At 41.4% G+C, this 18,664-nt stretch overlaps 2 protein-coding genes across 2 annotated transcripts; both read left to right on the top strand.

Annotated features, from left to right (window-relative positions):
• The first annotated feature begins 12,902 nt into the window (after positions 1 to 12,902).
• LOC131330306 (uncharacterized) lies at positions 12,903 to 14,206 on the top strand. The gene is made up of 2 exons (XM_058363849.1): positions 12,903 to 13,568; positions 14,123 to 14,206. The coding sequence occupies exons 1-2, from the start codon at positions 12,903 to 12,905 to the stop codon at positions 14,204 to 14,206; spliced, it is 750 nt and encodes a 249-aa protein (XP_058219832.1).
• An 817-nt stretch (positions 14,207 to 15,023) lies between these two features.
• LOC131330314 (uncharacterized) lies at positions 15,024 to 16,662 on the top strand. Its single transcript, XM_058363854.1, has 3 exons — positions 15,024 to 15,595; positions 15,818 to 15,983; positions 16,084 to 16,662. Exons 1-3 carry the CDS (start codon positions 15,024 to 15,026, stop codon positions 16,660 to 16,662), a joined length of 1,317 nt encoding a protein of 438 aa, XP_058219837.1.
• Positions 16,663 to 18,664: the final 2,002 nt, after the last annotated feature.

Raw genomic sequence — 18,664 nt, forward strand, 5'->3', positions numbered from 1 at the left:
CTGGCCGTGCGTATGAACAGCGTTGAAGAGTCGTTTGATCTCATCTTTGACCTGCAAATAGACCTCATTGGACATCCTCCTTGGAGGTTGCTTGAAAGGTCTGAATTCTGGTTGAGTAGGCAGCTTGTGCTCCACTAAATCTCTGGACAGACCTGGAAGTTCCTCATAAGTCCAGGCAAAACAAGACTTGAACTCCCTTAAGTGCTGGATGAACCTTTTCTTGACATCTTCTAGGAGAAATTGGCTAATATATACAGGTTTGGAATTCTCTGAATCTCCCAAGTTAACTTCTTCCAAAGGATTTTGCACGTCAGCTTTTAGATCATCCAACTTGGCTGGGGCTGCTTCAAGGTCTTCCAGTCGGATTTTGTCCAGATCTTCAACCAGGTTTTCATCTTCATTGATTACTTCAGCCGTACAGGTCGAATGATCTTCATCTGATTCTTGAACACCCATCAGCCTTCTTTCAAGCAAGTAGACTTCAAACTTTGACAGTGTGGCGTGAAGGGCCACTCCTTTCTTCTTCTGAAGGGTTTATTGACATTGAGAAGGGCGTTTGAATGAAGTCGTAATCGGCCTACTTGACTCTGTGATCATTGGACCGATTAACTCTTGAAAAAGTGCCTTTACTTCTTCCGCTGACTTGTTGCCGTGTATATGAGCTATCTTGTGGCAGCCATACTTGTCAAGGCCTGCCACTTTCATCAGACCCACCCCTTCATCATATAAATGTGCCTCAGCATGATTCGTAGAGGCCTGGAAAGGTCTGCGGTCAGCCCATATCACCTCCACATCGTCTTAATTCTAGAAAATAAGGCATTGGTGAAGGGTTGAAGGAACTTGACAAGCTGTCTCCTTCCTAGTGAAATCAATCAAGGTTGAAGTGTAGGAGACTAGGTCTTAATCAATCTTCCCAAGCTTCTACATCATAAACCTAGGAATGAGATTGGCTGCTGACCCATTATCCACTAGGAGACGATTGACTGGCATTCGATCAAGACAACTTGTGATGTACAAGGGCTTGATGTGTTTATTCATCTTGAGACTTGGTCTTTCAAAGATCACACTAGCTGCCTGATCGTCAGTCTTCCCTTCAGTCTCATCCTTTAGCACAATCACTGAAGGCCCATTCAGTCCTACAGAGAAGGACTCGTTTAGAATTTCAGCAGTCTGCCCCATCTCCACAACATCTCCATCCATGGCTGTTGGAGTGTTGTCCTTGGCTTCCAGATCTGTTGGTAGGATCACAATCATGTTGCATTGCATATTAGAACCCTGTCCAGGCTTGAACTCCTTGGCCTGTGGATTCAGATTCGACTTGCCCCTCGAGTCCGACCTTGTGGGTTCAAGGACTATCTTCTGGAGCAAAGTGACTTATCTTGGTGGAGGCTGAATCCTAGCCTCATAAGAGTTCTTTCCAAGAGAGTTTGTTTCTTGGATACAGTTGCTTATTTTGGAGGTGGTTTGGTAATGGCCTCTTTGTACGTCTTCTTGAACGGGATTTGCTTCTGTGGTAAAGTCCTTGGAGGAGGCTCAACGATAGCCTCTTCCATAGTCCTTTCCAAAGGCTTGTATACTCTTTTAGCCTTAGGTTTTTCGACCATAGGCTCTTCCACTGGGATCTCCATCTTCGTCTTCCCCTTGGGATCATCTTCATTCATGGGGTCGTTTTCATTCATGGGGTCTTCAACTAGGTTTGTCTCTTCCTCAGCCCTTCTAGCTGCTTGTCTGAATTGTTGGCGGCGTCTCTTCTGAGATTTGGACAAAGGCAGAGGTTCAGAGGGAAACTTTGGATGTTCAACCCTATGCCACTCATCTGGAGGAGTGACTGGAGGTCTCACAAGCCTTGGCTTGCCCTTGGAAGGAGTAGAAATCCTCAAATTGCCCAGCTCTTCTTCAACTTCAACCAACCCTGGCTGAATTCGGTTGAACACAGATTCACGTACAACCCTTCTTCCTTTAGACTTGTGTGACTCCTCAGACCTTGGTTCAGTCCTTCCCACGATAATGCTCTTCAAGGCTGGTTTGCTAAGACTGGCATGATGACCGCACTCCGTGCATATCATGGAACAAGTTGGCCTTTCTGGTTTCTTCACCCCTGTAGGTCTTGACCACCATGAATTCTGCTTTTCAAACCTCCTGACCCGTTCAGTCCTGAAATCTCTTTCGTCATAATAAGGATATCCCAGTACCTGCCCGGGTTGGACTTGTAAGCTGCTCTAGAAGGTGCTCCCAAACTTATCTTTTGCCTAGGAACAGACTTAGGCACTCTTTTCATGTCTACAGAGACCATATTTGTACTCAGCCCTGAGGGAAAAGGATTGCCATCGACCCCTATGAGCTGCTTGTCCTTTTCAGGAAACTTGAACTCCCCCCGGTCAATTTTGTCCTGGATATCATTTCTAAATACTATGCAGTTATTAGTTGTATGACTCCAAGAATTGTGGTACTTACAATACTCTTTGCCCTTCAGTTCTTCCGGAGTTGGAATCTTGTGACCAAAGGGTAGTTTGAGCAGCTTGTCGGCCAGGAGTTGATCAAAGATAGCTTCAGCCCTACCAACATCGAAAGTATAGGCCCTGGTTGGCCTATTAAAGGTGTTTTGGATTGGCTGCTTTGTGGGCTCCATCTTGACAAAGGCCTTGCAAATGTATGGCTTTCTGTTAATGATTTCAGCCACTGCCACGTCTGGGTCTGCCTCTGCTTCAACTGCAGCAACCTCATAATTAGGGTCACGGTAATACATTCCCTTGGATGCTATCTTTCTGTCCTGCTCTTCTGCCAAGGACTTTTCATAATGAGAGGCCTTAGAGGACAATTCAAACAAGTCTCTGAATTCCGTCCCATAGAACTTCTTCTTCATTTCAAAGCCTAAGCTGTTTAATGCTATACGCACGTATTCGGCTTTTGGAAGGACTATCTTGCACTTGAATTGAGCAGTCTCGAAATGTAAGAGGTAGGACTCCATGGATTCTAAATGAGTTTGACGATAACACGACAGGTCTGCCAACGTCACTTCTGGTTCTACCCTGTAGAACTGCTGGTGGAACATCTCCTCCAACTATGCCCAGGTCTGCACGGAGTTAGGCGGCAAGTTGATGTGCCAAGTAAAGTTTGTCCCTGTAAGAGAATTGGGAAAGAGTCTCAACTTTAGAGCATCAATGGTTCCAGCCTCTCCACATTGAACTTGAAACCTGGCAATGTGCTCCACTGTTGACTGCGCGCTTTCACCATTAAAGGTCTGAAATTCTGGAACTCTATAGCCCTTTGGGAAAGGTGTATTGTCCACCTCCTCGGTATGAGGCTTCCTATACATTGGCCTTCCCAAAGGTCTGAAACCAGGCCCTAACTGCTCCTGGAGCAAGTTCAGGACTTGGTCCCTTCCCATAGCTAGGTCTGGCACAGGAGGCGGCTGCGGGTATGCCTCTTATGCTTGTTTGTTCTTGGCTGGACTTGCCCCCCGAGTATCAGAGCTTTAAGGAGTATGAGCAACTCCTTTGTCCTTTCTAGAGCCTTGGCCTCCTTGCAAAGGCCTTCTGTCCGTCTTGTCAGGTTTGTTCAGATCTTCAACCAAAACAAACCTTTAATCGTCATTTACTGGAGGCGACTGGGCTCCTCCAATTACGACTCCCTTTTCCTTTTGGCCCCTGAGTGCAGGGCTGCTGGATGATGTAGCGTGATAGAATGTTTGAGGAGGGGGAGGTACCCCCAATAAGCCAGCTTGTCTTGATCGTTGCCATAAACACCAAACTGTGGAAAGCCCTACTGCTGAGGAGCGAGCGGTAGCCTCTCTGTAAGCGTAGCAACCATTTTATTGATTGCTATGGTCAGAGGTTCCAAGGACAGAGAGAACAATTGTGAAATTGAGTGTGTTACGTCGCGGGAGATCTCACGTCCTGCCAAAAACATATAATTTTTGACGTTGTCGGTAGCGTCGCTAAGATCTTGGGTGCTGATTTGAGGACCAGCCTCCTCGATTAATGGCACGTCGACTGCCACTCCCTCAGGACTCTGTGGTGGATCCGGGATGGGTGGATCCGATTGTTGCTGCTGTTGCTTCCTTTCCATAATAAAACCCTTAGACGATTAGGGTCCCACTGGGCGTGCCAAAAACTGTTTCGGCTCCGAAGTGGCTCAAGGACTGAGCGGGCGTGCCAAGACTTGTCGCGTTCAATGTAAAGGACTGAGTGCCCCTTTTCTGACTTCTTAACCCTAAGAGCGAAAGTGCTGCAAACCTAAAGGCTGGATTGCAGTGTTGGTTCATGATTTTGCCTCTACGAGCGAGGACTTAATAATTTTCTAACCGTGTAGGAAAAGAAATAACAACGTAGAATAACTTTATTATATCATAATAATAAAGTTGGGGATACAAGGGAGATAGGAATAACTTTGTTATGTCGTAATAACAAAATTGGGGGTACAAGAGAGATAGAAATGAGATAGAAATGAGATAATTGCTTCGCTAGGAAGGCTTTGGTTTTAAGCGTTGAGCTTGATTGGTGCGGGAACCTTTTTTTCTTCTTTGCTTCTAGTGTTTATAGGCCACGGCATTGCATGCAAAAGGATTTGCTGGTCTTCTTCTCGTGATGACACGTGTCCCATGTAACTCCTCCACTTGTGCATTTCATGGGATAATGGGCAGTTGCTGTAAGTTGCCCATGTAATTCTCTTTATCGTGGGAAGTTACTGGGAGTTAACAAAGATCATGGGCCACCTCATTCCCTTTTTCTGTGCGCATTAACGAATAATGGGCTAATTTGACCAAGTCAAATAGCCATGTGGCAGCCATTCCCATTTCTTCGTTCTTTTGCTCCTCATGGGTCTTTATCAGATACAAAATAAATGATAATGGGCCTTGTGAATACAAAGCCTAATTCACTGATTGGGCCTTGACTTGAGCTTATAATTAATACGACCCATGGTCCCTGATTTCAAAGCATAACCAGATTGGATTAAAACTAACTGGGCCCAATCAAAACCATCTTGGCCCATTAATTTTAATCCAATACATCTCTACTTTTTGGCCCAATTTAATTAAGCAACAATTAAATGGCCCTCTAACGCTTGCCCGGGATTGGGTGCCAAAAACGTGTAACGCCCCCAATTTTGGGTACGTTAAATAGACAATTTTATTGCAACTTCAAAATAGAGTTTGGCTCTTATTACATCATAATACTCACAAGAGTACTTTTATTACACAAGGGTGGGTAACTAAGGTTCCTAACTACAGCTCTGCCTGCTCCTCCATAAGCTCTTCGGCTCCGAAAGCCTCCAAGGTGCACAACTTACCCTGTTCATCTACAAAGTCTGACACATTATACCGACGTCGCCATCAGTATAATATGTCAGGGTCACCAAAGGTAACACCATGAGTTACGAAAGCTCAGCAGAACAAACCCATACTCGCTAACCCATAACTTACAAACAATAGATCATATACAACAGACAGTAACAATAACACATCCACATTCGCTATTCAAACTATCGTTGGTGTCAATGATTTTTTGAGTTTCTCCTACGTGACTCGTCGTAGACCGTGTCACCATTTTCCATTTCTCGTATACCATATCATCATTTCCAAAAATCATTTTTACACACCCAACCTCGGTTCCGCCGTTCCGGGTTCCCGAGTATCTTCACAATGGTTCCGCCGCACTGGGTTCCCATTGGCACACAAAACTTGCATTGGCTCCTCTCCGCGGATAACCAAGCCACATTACCAATGAGGCTACCACGTCCGGCCGTATTGGCAATCTTCACAATGGGCTACCAAGTCCGGCCACATTGTGGTTTTCACAATCCACGCAATGGGCTACCAAGTCCGGCCACATTACGAGTTTTCATACACACAACGGGCTACCAAGTCCGGCCACGTTGCGGTTTTCACAATCCACACGATGGGCTACCAAGTCCGGCAACATCGCGGGTTTCCATACACACAATGGGCTACCAAGTCCGGTCACATTGCGGTTTCAAAACACATCTCATCATTATCCACACCCTAGGTGCCATGTTTCTACTTCCTTGATTTTTGTGTCACGTTTTCATGCATAGACTCCGCGGTAGGACTTTTCACATACGAAATCATAAATCATTCATTGTAATCTTGAAATTAAACTAGCAAGATCATCCAACTCTATATTGTCAATCATGCTTAATCAATACTTAAAGCATAACGCCACATGTACGGACGCCTTTGGAGTGAAAATCACTTATGCTTTTACAAGCAATTCATATATGCATGCTCATAATTATCTTAAAGATCAAAATACAAATACTTCTAAACAAACGATAAGTTCTATCCTTCAAAATCCGTTAAGGATAATCTACTTATATTTAGGGAAGTGAGTAAAGGTATTCTACCGTTCTTCTAGGCGGTAGTGACGACTACGAAATGTAAGTTGATAATCGGACGGAGTGACTTCCTACCGTAGGCTTCCGATAGCTTCGAAAGAGAAAGATTTCTCACGAAACTAGATCTTGACTAAACTACTTATTTTTGGATCGAAGGGTGATTGAGGGGAGGTTTAGTGGCGGTCTTGGATGGGTTTCTTGAAGAACACAAGAAGAACTCAAGAACACCAAGAGCAAGGAAGAACAACACAAGCTTTCTAGAGAGAGAAGTTGAAGAATGGAAGGTGTGAGTTGAATGCTTGGACAAGGGTGCTATTTATAGCAAAAGTCTTGGCTATTACCCAATGAGTAAAATTTTCCCTAGCAATTATTGTCCAATGGGTAAAGATTTTCATATTAAACTATTCTAATAAACACATGGTACTTTATAATAAAATAAGTATACTTATATATATATATATATATGTACCAAAAAATCTAGGTAGATTTCCAATATCCAATAAAAAATTACAAGATCAAGATTTTTTATTAAAATAATCCAATTTTTCACATGTTCTTATTAAAATATTGGATTTTGTACTTGGACAAATCTAGGGTATTTATATAATATAGTATATATGTCCCATATTTAAATATGAAGTATCAAGTATCAAATTAAATAAAAAGGCTAGGATTCTCCCATTAAAATAATCATAAAGTACTAGTACTATAATAGTACTAAAAGTACTTGGAATCACATGGGAAATCCAAATTTTGATTATTTAATAGATCATTGTACTTAGTTGGAAGATTGGTTTTATTACCCAATGGGTAATAATTTTCCTTGCGGTTAATGACCAATGGATAATGGGGGTGAGGGGATATCCAATTAAAATAATGCCTATTTGTCCTTTAAGCATGAGCATATAAACCTATATATAACTATATAATTGTACTTAACAATTCTAGTACAAAATATCTTTGATAGAAAATATAGTTTTCTTATTGTCCAATGGACAATGATTTCTCTAACTTTTATTATCCAATGGGTAAAGGTTAAAAAGGTTCATAAGACTCAAAGACGGTCAAAAAGGTTCATCTAGGGTTAGGAATTTGTAACTAGGAGAAATGGTAGTTTGGTTCCTCCAACTAATCGGTTGGAAACTAATTTGATTTGCCACGAAGGACTAGAATCAACTGACGACGGATTATTAAAAGGAATTTTGGAAGCAAATCCAAGTATAAAAAAAAAAAATTTAAATTTTTAACGAAATTTTTACTTACCAAAAATTAGGGTTGTTACAAAATGGGTGTAAACACATGGCCAAAAGAAATGTTGTATTCGCACAGTAAGATAAGACATCCCGATATAGTTATGTAGAGACCCATGCTAAGGGCCTGTTTGGAAGCAGGTAAAATATTGGGGGTAAAAAATATGAAGATTGATAAGATAGTAGGGGGTATTAATTTTGATGGTTTATGAATAGGGGATAAAATAGTATGTGGTTTGGATGGAGTATTAAATAGGGGGATAAAATTTGACTTTGTTTGGATGGTTTATAGAATGGGGGGATAAGAAGGGGTGGATGGTGAGAAAAGCTGTTAAATGACTATTTTGTCCATGTGCAGTGTTAAATTTGATTATGTATTAAAATAAGTATATAAATTCAAAAATTAATATTAAAAAAATGTCTATTCTAAAAATTTTATATTAAAAAAGTTTTTACACCATTTATATATTAAAAAATATAGTTAAAAAATTAAGTGTTCCGATTTTCAATCCGTTTGAACCGGTGCGAAGATCTTATTTTTCTGATAATTTTATCTTAAATGGTCATAATAGATTTTTGGCTCTAAAGCCTCTCAATGAGAGCCCTGAAACAAAATAAGGAGTCTTCGGGTGCTCGTTGAAAGGTCTTAGAACCAAAAATCCATTATGACCATTTAAGATAAAATGATTAGAAAAATATGATCTTCGCATCGGTTCAAACGGATTGAAAATTGGAACACTTAATTTTTTAACTATATTTTTTAATATATAAATGGTGTAAAAAAAATAAGTATTCCAATTTTCAATCCGTTTGAACCAGTGCGAAGATCTTATTTTTCTGATCATTTTATCTTAAATGGTCATAATGGATTTTTGGTTCTAAGACCTTTCAATGAGCACCCTAATAGAGCCTTGAAACTAAATAAGGAGTCTTTCGGGTTGGAGAAAGGGGATAAGCAGGGGTGATTTCGTCCAAATTCCTCCCCATTCCTCCCCTCTACAGCCGGATTAAATTTAGGGAGGCCAAGAGGTGCCCAAAAATTATACCGGTGAATCCTTGAAATTGGTGAAAAAGAAGAAGGGGTGAAAACTAAGACCCATCCAAATTTGGTTCCCAAACAAGGGCAAAACAGTGAGCCCCACCCCATTTACCCCCTATTATTCCCCCCCCCCCCCCCCCCCCCCCCGATTTTTACTCCATCCAAACATGCCCTAAATTTTAATAATTTTGATGTTTAATAAATGCCTGGATTGCAAATTTTGTGTATAATAATGTGGAGAATGTGTTTGAGGGTTCTTTGTGCAAAGATTTGGAAGTTTATGGCGCAAGTGTAATATATATATATATATATATATGGGTGTGTGGGTGTGTGAGAACCACACAGTCCTCTTTTTCCTCTCTCTCTCTCTCTCTCTCTCTCTCTCTCTCTCTTTGTCCGATTCTCTTCTCTCACTCAGCTCTCCATCTCTCTCACCCAAAATCACACCCAATAACTCAAAACCCATGAGTATCAACCTCAAATCCGCCATTTACTCATGATTTGGACGTTGAATCTCGTTGGTTGGAGCTCGGAGAGGCGTATTTCACTCGGTTTCAACTTTCGGGGTCTAAGGTTCGTTCAATCTCGCTTTCTAAGTTTGAGGTAGGAATTTCTCACTTCTATTATGTGTTTATGTGTTGATATTTTGCTTGAATCGTGCCTTGTATGGTTGTTTAAAATTGGGTGTTTATCTTTGAAAAATCTGGAAAATCACTGCTCGAAATCGATTGGTATCAATACATTTTTGCAATGGTATCAATATCCTTGCCTCTGGAATCTTGCTAGTCAATTGGTATCGATACCAAGGGCCTTAAGGCAGAATTTTTTAAAACTTCGGACAAACATAACTTTATCGTCTGGACTCCATTTGAGGCATATTATATATAGAAATTGATGTATAGAAAATCTACTCTCCAATGGTGGTAGTCTCATGATCAAATTATGAACCTATAAAAAAAATTTATAGCTACAATACAATAGATTGGTTGTTAGACTCCATACCGAATTTTGAGGTTATATTGCATTCGAGCTTTACGCGCGAATGAGTATACTTCTAAATGTTTGAAGTAGACACATCCCTTAGAATCATTCGAGTGAGACACAGATAGTCCTAGGTTTGTTTAGTTATTTGAATGGTCTAACGAGGTTTAGGTGGTAGGCTATCACACTTGGAAAATGTTCGTTGACACATAGGAAAATGTGAGGTGCGAGGGGTGATCGTGTATTAAAATTGAAATGGAAATACTTGAATAGTGATGATTAATTAAGTTTATGAAATGGTAACGTGTGGTACAACTATTATTCTTTTCTACTAAATTATGAATTGAAAGGTAAAACTATTTCTAATTATTTGCATGAAGTTGGGCTATTGAATGACGAGTTGATGCTTCGTGGTACAACCAATAGATAGGTAATGTGGGTTGTTGAGTTCCATAATGTCGTAATTGTTGATTCACTTATATTAGATTGCTTTGAATGTGTATGCATGAGGTAGAGGTTTGGATATTTGTTGGACAAGTGTGGTATGATAAATGAAATACACTTGTCAACCTACTGTGATAGGAAAACTAACAAGGATAATAATTGGTTGTGATTGAGGGAACAGACTCAGGGTGACCCTACGCTTAAGGGAAAAGACATAAGGTGACCCAAGTTCTTGTGATTGAGGGGAACAGACTCGGGGTGACCCTAATGCTCGAGGGAAAAGACCCGGGGTGACCCAAGCGATTGTGACTAGCTAATGTTGAGAAAAACAATTGAAATTCCTTGATTAAAAAGAAAAGGATTTTAACAATAAAATCCTCTGGCATTCTTGAGCGAATCAACGGACTTTGGTATTCAAGCTCGAATCAATGGACTCCGGTATTTAAGCTCGAATCAACAACGTTTGACTCATACTAGTTTTGTATACCCTACACCATTTTGCGATAAAAAAAATGATGGTTTTATATGAAAATGGTTTGATAACCAATAATTTAGAATTGAGACAAAATCGAATATCCAAATGGAAAACAATGAACCTTGAACTTGGGTTCGTATCTCATGGACTTTTAATCATTGGGCTCTTTGTTCAGGTGCCAGTTTGAATGAAAGATGTGCATACATGCGATTGCTAGTTACTCATGTTAGGTTGATGTTGAAATAGGAAGTATGACGATAAGGGTAATGGATGAGGATAAAATGGATAGTAACTTGTGACTTCTTTGGTATGAACGTTTATGTGATGCATTGTGAGAGGTGTATAAAGGGTATTTGCATGTCAAACTCATAAAAAGAAATTTGATGTAAAAGAACCTTGGTATAGGTGATAAGTTGAGACTGGAATATAAGTCATGGGCGAGAAAGTGACACTAATATGAAAACTTGATAAAGGGGACACGAAGGAGGATACAATAAGTGTTAACCTGTTAGTTAGAAGATTAAACTGGGTAGTCGAGTGTGTTCTTTGATGTCATGTTGGGGTTGGGTTTGAAATGTCCATGTTCGCCTTATATTTCTCTTCTTTATACGTAGTATGTATACTTAGATGAGATGTGGATTATTGAAGTGAGGTAAGAAAGAGAAGAAGGTCGTTAAAGAACACGAAATGTGTCTAGCTAAGTCATTGAAAGAGAAGAGTAATATTGAGATATGATACTGATGATGGCGAATAGAGGTTTTAAGTGAGAGGTTAAGAAGATTGACATGTATGAGATATAGATCTATGTAAATTTTGCTTTTGTTGTTAAGTGTTGAGATTGAGTCACATATTTTACTCCTAGTCAAAATGCTATTGTTTTTGTTATTAAAATGTTTTTCCTTGGCACTTATTTTTTTTATAAGCACATAGAGTTAGTTAGAGATTTTCTTACTGGGCGCGTGTTTGCTTAACCCTTCATTTTCAGGTATCATTCAAGGTGTATAGCATGGAGTGCCGGGGTGCATTGCCGGATGCGTTTGAAGGCTATATATAGAGAAAGAGAAAGAGAGAGCTTCTTGATCATTTTATTGAGTTATGTTTTGAAAATGAAAAGTGTAACCTATGTATAAGTCAATTGATTTCAACACTTATGAAATGTTGAGTTGTAATCTAACGAGATGCACCTTTGAAATGGATATTTGTGTTGTAATTTGGCATGTCATGTATGGGTATGTGATAAGTTTGGTAGACCTAAGAAGGTCAGCACTATGAGAATTACAAACCTGAGGAGTATAAACCAGCCTCATCTGAACTTCATTGGAAATCTACCTGGAATAAAGTCAGGGCGTGCCAGCTCCGCTCGTTAGACGAAGCTATCATAAGGTCCAAGGACCAGCTCCGGCCCCTAACTATGGCAGAATGGATAATATTCATAATATTATCCATGGAATATAACTATTCCAATAAAAAGACCACACTAAGAAACCAAAATCCTAAGGGATAAAGGAATGCCGTTGACAGGATAAACATAAAGCGTTAGTGATATGCATAATCAAAGACAGATAAGGATCCCTAACTAAGGCGGGATGGACATTCATTCCTAGATAAGGCAGGACTCAACACTCCTCAAGGAGGTAATCCAGAATCTACGAGATGCAGTCCTACAAGGACTCAACCTCCTATCAAAATGTCTATAAAAGTGACGGTAGAACTCCAACAAGAGGTACACAACCCATAATCGAGAATCTTAATTCTCTCACCATATAGCAAATACTCTACTAATTTAGGCATCGGAGGGTGGTTGGCAAGCCACCACACCGGTGACATAAGCTATTGCTTTGTTTTACAGGATTAGGCGGAGCTGACGACAAAGCTTATCCATCAGCTAGAGCCGTTTGTGGGAAACGACTTTTTCCTTACGATGAATAGCTTTGTATGGTAGAAACCTGATCGAGCAAAACAACAATGGCTTCAGACCCCCCATAAATGGGCATCGATGACGCCACGAAGGCCACTGCTGCGGCCAAGGCCGCCGAAACTGCCAAAGCTGCAAAAGCTGCCAAGGCCACCGCCGCAAGCAAGACTGGAGGTGCTAAAATGACCCCAGAAGCATTTGCTCTCTTGCAAGAGCAAATAAAAACATTAACCCAAAGGGTGGTTACAGACTGCGATGTAGGAGAATATAGATCTTCGAAAACAGATCTCGAAGCCAAGCATCCTAAATCTACACCATAGTCAACATGAAGAAGAAGATGACAAAGAAGAAGGCGAATCCAGTGAAAAGGAAAGCCAAAATCGGAGGAAGCGTAGCAAACTACCTCTAGAAAGGACGCCCCACGAACAAGAAGTACTGTTTAAAATGCAGGATCAGATTGAGGGGCTGATAAAACATATTAAAGCACAAACTCCTGCTACGGTAGAAGAGTTGGTGCAAAATACAGATTCACCCTTTACAGCTGAGGTCATGGGGCTGCCCCTCCCAAGGAAATTCAAGATGCTGCAGTTAGAAACATTCAACGGCTCCACGGACCCATTAGATCACTTGGAAACATATAAGTCCCTAATGCATCTACAAGCAGTACCAGATGAAGTAATGTGCCGGGCATTCCCAGTTCTCCTCAAAAGAAGTGCTCGAGCATGGTTCAATAAACTCCCGCCGAGAAGCATACGTAGCTTCAAAGAGCTTAGCACAAGTTTTGTAAGCTACTTTATTGCTGGCCAACGCTATGGCAAACCAGCAACACATCTCCTAACAGTAAAACAAGTAAGATGGGAGTCATTAAGGGATTACACCATAAGGTTCAACAAGGAGGTGGTCCAAATAGATGAAGCCGGCGATAACGTGAGCATAACTGCATACATAGCTGGACTATATTCAGGACAATTCCTATACCTCGTGTCTCAGGAACCACCTAAAACTCTGGCAGAGCTTATGCTCAGAGCTCAGAAACACATGAATGCAGAGGAAGCTGTCTACGCAAAACGTTCACGTGATAGCTTTGATCTCCAAGCAGGGCCATCACAGGTTGGCGAATTTCCTCCGCCAAACAAGAAAAGAAGAAAAGCCACCCGCAAGACGGGAGGCGAACCAAAGAACCAAAAAAAAAAAACCAAACCCATATGTCCTCCCCCAAGGCAGGTATAGGCAGTTTACTCCGCTCATAGCTACGACAGAGCAAATCCTTAGCAATCTACAAGATGACTCGGACCTCAATGGCCTGGGAAGTTGAGATTCGATCCTAACAGAAGAGCTAAGGATAAATATTGCAGGTTCCACAAAGATCATGGTCATAACACAAATGACTGTATTGACCTAAAGCAGCAGATCGAGGAGCTAATTCAACGAGGTAGACTTCAACATTTTGTAACGAAGAAGCACTAGAAACCCTTCAAAAAGGAAGATACAAACAAAGAGGTTGGCGATGGTACAACACCCCGAACAGGCCCCGTAGGAGAAATCAAAGTTATTCACGGGGGAGAGGAGGAGAATCTAGCAATGCTAGGAAAGTACACCTGAGAAAGTTAAGAACTAAGGAACACTTAGAAGTCAACACAATTGGCCATCCCAACAAATTTCAGAAAAAGGAGGAAGTACCCATCATCTTTTTAGAAGAAGACATTATGGGAGTCCAAATCCCTCATGATGACCCCCTGGTTATATAACTATTGTCGTGGCAAACTACCTCACGAGAAGAGTATTGATTGACGGCGGGAGCTTAGCAAACATCCTCTACCTCCACGCTTATGACCAACTGAAAATTGGATGAGAGAGGCTAAGGCCAATGACGTCACCACCAGTTGGATTTGCGGGTACTCCAACTTACCCAACAGGGCAAATAGCCCTTCCGGTCACCATTGGAGAAGAAGGAAGGCAAACTACATGTATAATAGACTTCATAGTAGTTGACTGCCCTTCGGCATACAATGCAATACTAGGAAGAACAACCCTGAATAAAATTGGGACGATAATCTCCACGCATCATTTGATGGTAAAATTCCCAACACCAGAAGGAATTGGTTGAGTAAGAGGAGATCAGAAAGCAGCTCGAGAATGTTATGTCACCTCACTCAGAGGAGCTAACATCACAATGAGCATTGAAAGTCTTGACACACGTGACGAAGAGAAGCTCCAACATGGAGAGCCAGTGGAAGAGCTCATAGAAGAACCTTTGGAACCAGGGCAACAGGAAAGAACGGTAAGAATTGGGACGGGATTGAGCGTGGCTACACGAGCGGAGCTACTAAAATTCTTAAGAAAGAATATGGATGCTTTTGCATGGTCCCACGAGGACATCCCAGGATTGATCCAAGGGTCATATCCCATAAATTGAATGTAGATCCCACCATGCGTCCTGTCAAACAGAAGAAGAGGACATTTGCTCCAGAATGAAATAAAGCTGCAACCAAGGAGGTAGATAAACTTGTACAAGCGGAATCCATCCGCGAAGTCCTCTATCCAGATTGGTTAGCTAACGTGGTTATGGTGAAGAAAGCCAATGGCAAATGGAGGATGTGTGTAGACTTCACCGATCTCAATAAAGCATGTCCAAAGGATAGCTTTCCCTTACCAAGGATTGACTCCTTGGTAGATTATACTGCTGGACATGAGCTCCTCAGCTTCATGGATGCATTTTCAAGATATAACCAAATCCAAATGCACGAAGGAGATCAAGAGAAAACCTTGTTCATTACTAACAGGGGGTTGTATTATTACAAGGTAATGCAGTTCGGTTTTAAGAAGGTAGGAGCAACGTATCAAAGGCTGGTCAACAAGATGTTCAAGCAACAAATTGGACGCAACGTAGAAGTATACGTAGATGACATGCTAGTCAAAAGTACCAAGGCGCGAAACCATGTTACAGATTTGGAAGAAACCTTTGAAGTACTTAGGAAATACCAAATGAAGCTCAATTCAACGAAATGTGCTTTTGGGATCTCCTCTGGAAAGTTTTTTGGATTTATGGTACCCCAAAGAGGCATCGAGGCGAATCCTGAAAAGATTCAGGCTATACTCAACATGCATTCACCCCAAAGCATCAAAGAGGTCCAGAAGTTAACATGACGAGTTGCGGCACTGAGTAGATTTATCTCTCGTGCGACTGACAAATGCCAAACATTCTTCAAAGTTTTGAAAAAAGCTTTTGAATGGACTATCACAGAGGAGGAAGCTTTCATCTAGCTAAAGGAATACATGGCATCCCCACCATTGCTTAGCAGGACCTAAGAAGGAGAGGATTTATTTCTTTACCTTGTTGTCTTCCCCCATGCCGTCAGCGCGATCTTGATTAGGGAGGAGCAAAGGACACAGCTCCCAGTATACTACACCAGTAGGGCATTGAGAGGAGCTGAGTTAAGATATCCTAGAGCAGAAAAGATAGCCTTTGCAATGGTGATAGCAGCTAGACGGCTACGACCATACTTTCAGGCTCACTCAATAAAGGTGTTAATAGATCAACCACTTCGAAGGATTCTCCACTGCCCAGAAACATCAGGCCGGTTAATTTAATGGTCGATTGAGCTTGGCGAGTTTGATATATAAGCCACGGATTGCCATCAAAGCACAAGTGCCTGCAGATTTCCTTGCAGAATATACATATCCAGAACCAGAAGAGCCCGCCAAAGAAGAACCTAAACCATGGGTCCTTCAAGTTGATGGATCAACAAACAGAGAAGCAAGTGGAGCTGGTTTGATTTTAACATCCCCAAAAGGACAACGCCTGAGCTACGCATTTAGGTTTGAGTTCAAAGCAACTAACAATGAGGCTGAATACAAAGCTATTGTGGTTGGGTTGGAATTAGCTAAAGTCGTAGGTGTTAAACATTTATTGGCAAAAAGAGACTCACAGTTGGTTGTGGGTCAGGTTCTTGGGGAGTATACGGTAAAGGAAGACGTAATGCAGAAATACTTAGATAAAGTGAAGACCCAAGTTGCAAAGCTTCAAAGCTTTGGTACTGTCAGGATTCCAAGAGAGGAAAATATTGAGGCTGATTATTTAGCAAAATTGGCCACGACCAAAGAAGATGGCATTCCACGGAATGCACTAGTTCGATACTTAGAGTTACCAAGCATTTTAGCTCTAGACATACAGGTTCAAGCTATTGACTACAACAATTCATGAACAAGCCCTATAGTTGAATACATAACAAATGGAACTTTGCCAGACGATAAGGTCACAGCTAGACAACTCAAAATCAGAGTTGTAAAGTACCTGATAATGGGAGATGTGCTATATAGAAGGAGCTTCTCGCTACCATACCTCAAATGTTTGACCACGGTGGAATCTACACGGGCTATGGAGGAGGTCCACCAGGGAGTATGTGGAGATCACCAAGGTGGCCGTATGTTGGCTTACAAGCTCCTTAGGTTGGGCTACTATTGGCCAAGTATGCAAAAGGAATGCTACTCCATGGTCCAAAAATGTGAGAAGTGCCAGCAGTTTGCAAACATCACTCATGGATGCCTTACAATCATAAACTCAATGAGAGGACCTTGGCCGTTTGCCCAATGGGGAATGGACCTAATTGGCCCACTTCCTATGGCAGTAGGCCAAGTCCAGGATGCTATTGTAGCTATGGATTATTTTACGAAATGGGTCGAAGCTAAGGCAATAGCCACAATCACTGCAAAGGTTACAATTGATTTCTTATGGAAATTAATCATCAACCATTTTGGATTACCACGAGTGATAGTCACAGACTGAGGAAAGAAATTTGACAATGCTCAATTCAAAGCTTACTATATTTCCAAGGAAATACATGTACATTATGCATCCAAGGCTCATCCGAAAGCCAATGAACAAGTGGAAGTCACAAATCGGACTATCAAGAAAGGAACAAAAAAGAGGTTGCGTGAGGCTAAAGGAGCTTGGCCAGATGAGCTATATAATGTGATATGGGCATATCGTACAACCCCCCGAACTGCAACTGGGGAAACTCCATACTCTCTAGCTTTCGGGGCTGAAGTAGTAGTTCCTATTGAAGTTGAGCTCCTCAACTATAGAACAGCGAGTATCGATGACCAAGAAAACCAGGAAGACCTCAGAGCCAAGCTAGATCTCTTGGAAGAGAAAAGGGCAACAGTAATGACTAAGGCAGTCGTATACTAGAAAAGAATGGTTAAGTACCATGAAGCACAGGTCAAGCCAAGAGATTTTTGTGCTGGTGATCTAGTCCTCAGAAAGGTTGATCCAACTGGAAAGAAAGTAGGCAAGCTTAGCCCAAATTGGGAAGGACCATACCAAGTCTTGCACCATGTCAAGGTAGGTGCGTACAGGCTTTCAACCCTAAGGGGAAAAGAGCTGCCCAATTCGTGGAATGCAGAGCGTCTCAAGAAGTATTACAAGTAGGTGCTTGCAGTAAAAATTTATTTCTGTTTTTAGGAAACCTTTCGTTTTCAATAAAACTTGGCAATGAAGTTATCTCTATTAGGACTATGTGTTCTTTTTTCTCGTTAGCTACAGTGGCCAATAAATCTCTCCAAGAGGGTGGATCATTCAATGTCTCTTATAAATTTGAAATGGAAATGACATGCAAATATAAAAATTATTTAATGATTATTTATTTATATTCCACACTTGAAAGGGTGTAGAAACCTTTTACATAAAAGTACTTTGTGGGTAAAGCCCACAAAGTTGCAACCTAGCCACTACCTCCCTCCCTCGGAGGAGAGGGAACTTGAGGTGCCGGTTGCCCTTGGAAAGCCTCCAACTGGTCCCAGTTGGCTATTAGCACCATGCGAACGGTCTTCTCCATGACAGAAAGTGATTCCGCCATGGCGTCCATCTTCACAGACAGCCCGTTGATGGCTGCCTTCAGGCTCTGCAATTCTTGGTACAACTTGGAAACTCGATCATTGTTAGCCATTTGCAACTCAAAACTGAATGTGGAATGGGGAGTGATCTATCACACCTGCTGGCTTTTATAGCACAAACTCTAGGCGGTTCGTTAACCGCTTATTAATCCAATCAGCACGAATCTATTCAAAGCTAAAATTAAAACCGCTACCATAACTGCATAAAGTAATGAGAAGTTACACATCCGATGACCTCGAGCAATTGAAACAATTGTTTCTATCTCGGGTAGTTGAAGCAATTTCTTTTACTTAATGCAAAGATTTGGACC

The sequence above is a fragment of the Rhododendron vialii genome, chromosome 1a, assembly GCF_030253575.1.
Source record: "Rhododendron vialii isolate Sample 1 chromosome 1a, ASM3025357v1".
In the NCBI taxonomy this organism is placed as follows: Eukaryota; Viridiplantae; Streptophyta; class Magnoliopsida; order Ericales; family Ericaceae; genus Rhododendron; species Rhododendron vialii.

Excerpts from the sequence above, each read along its gene's own strand:
- LOC131330306 (XM_058363849.1), top strand. The coding sequence starts at position 12,903 with ATGCAGGATCAGATTGAGGGGCTGATAAAACATATTAAAGCACAAACT. Across the intron at positions 13,569-14,122 it reads TCCAAGCAGGGCCATCACAG|AAAAAGGAGGAAGTACCCAT; the intron begins GTTGGCGAATTT and ends AACAAATTTCAG.
- LOC131330314 (XM_058363854.1), top strand. The coding sequence starts at position 15,024 with ATGGTGAAGAAAGCCAATGGCAAATGGAGGATGTGTGTAGACTTCACC. Across the intron at positions 15,596-15,817 it reads AGCATCAAAGAGGTCCAGAA|CGCGATCTTGATTAGGGAGG; the intron begins GTTAACATGACG and ends CCATGCCGTCAG. Across the intron at positions 15,984-16,083 it reads TTCAGGCTCACTCAATAAAG|CCACGGATTGCCATCAAAGC; the intron begins GTGTTAATAGAT and ends TTGATATATAAG.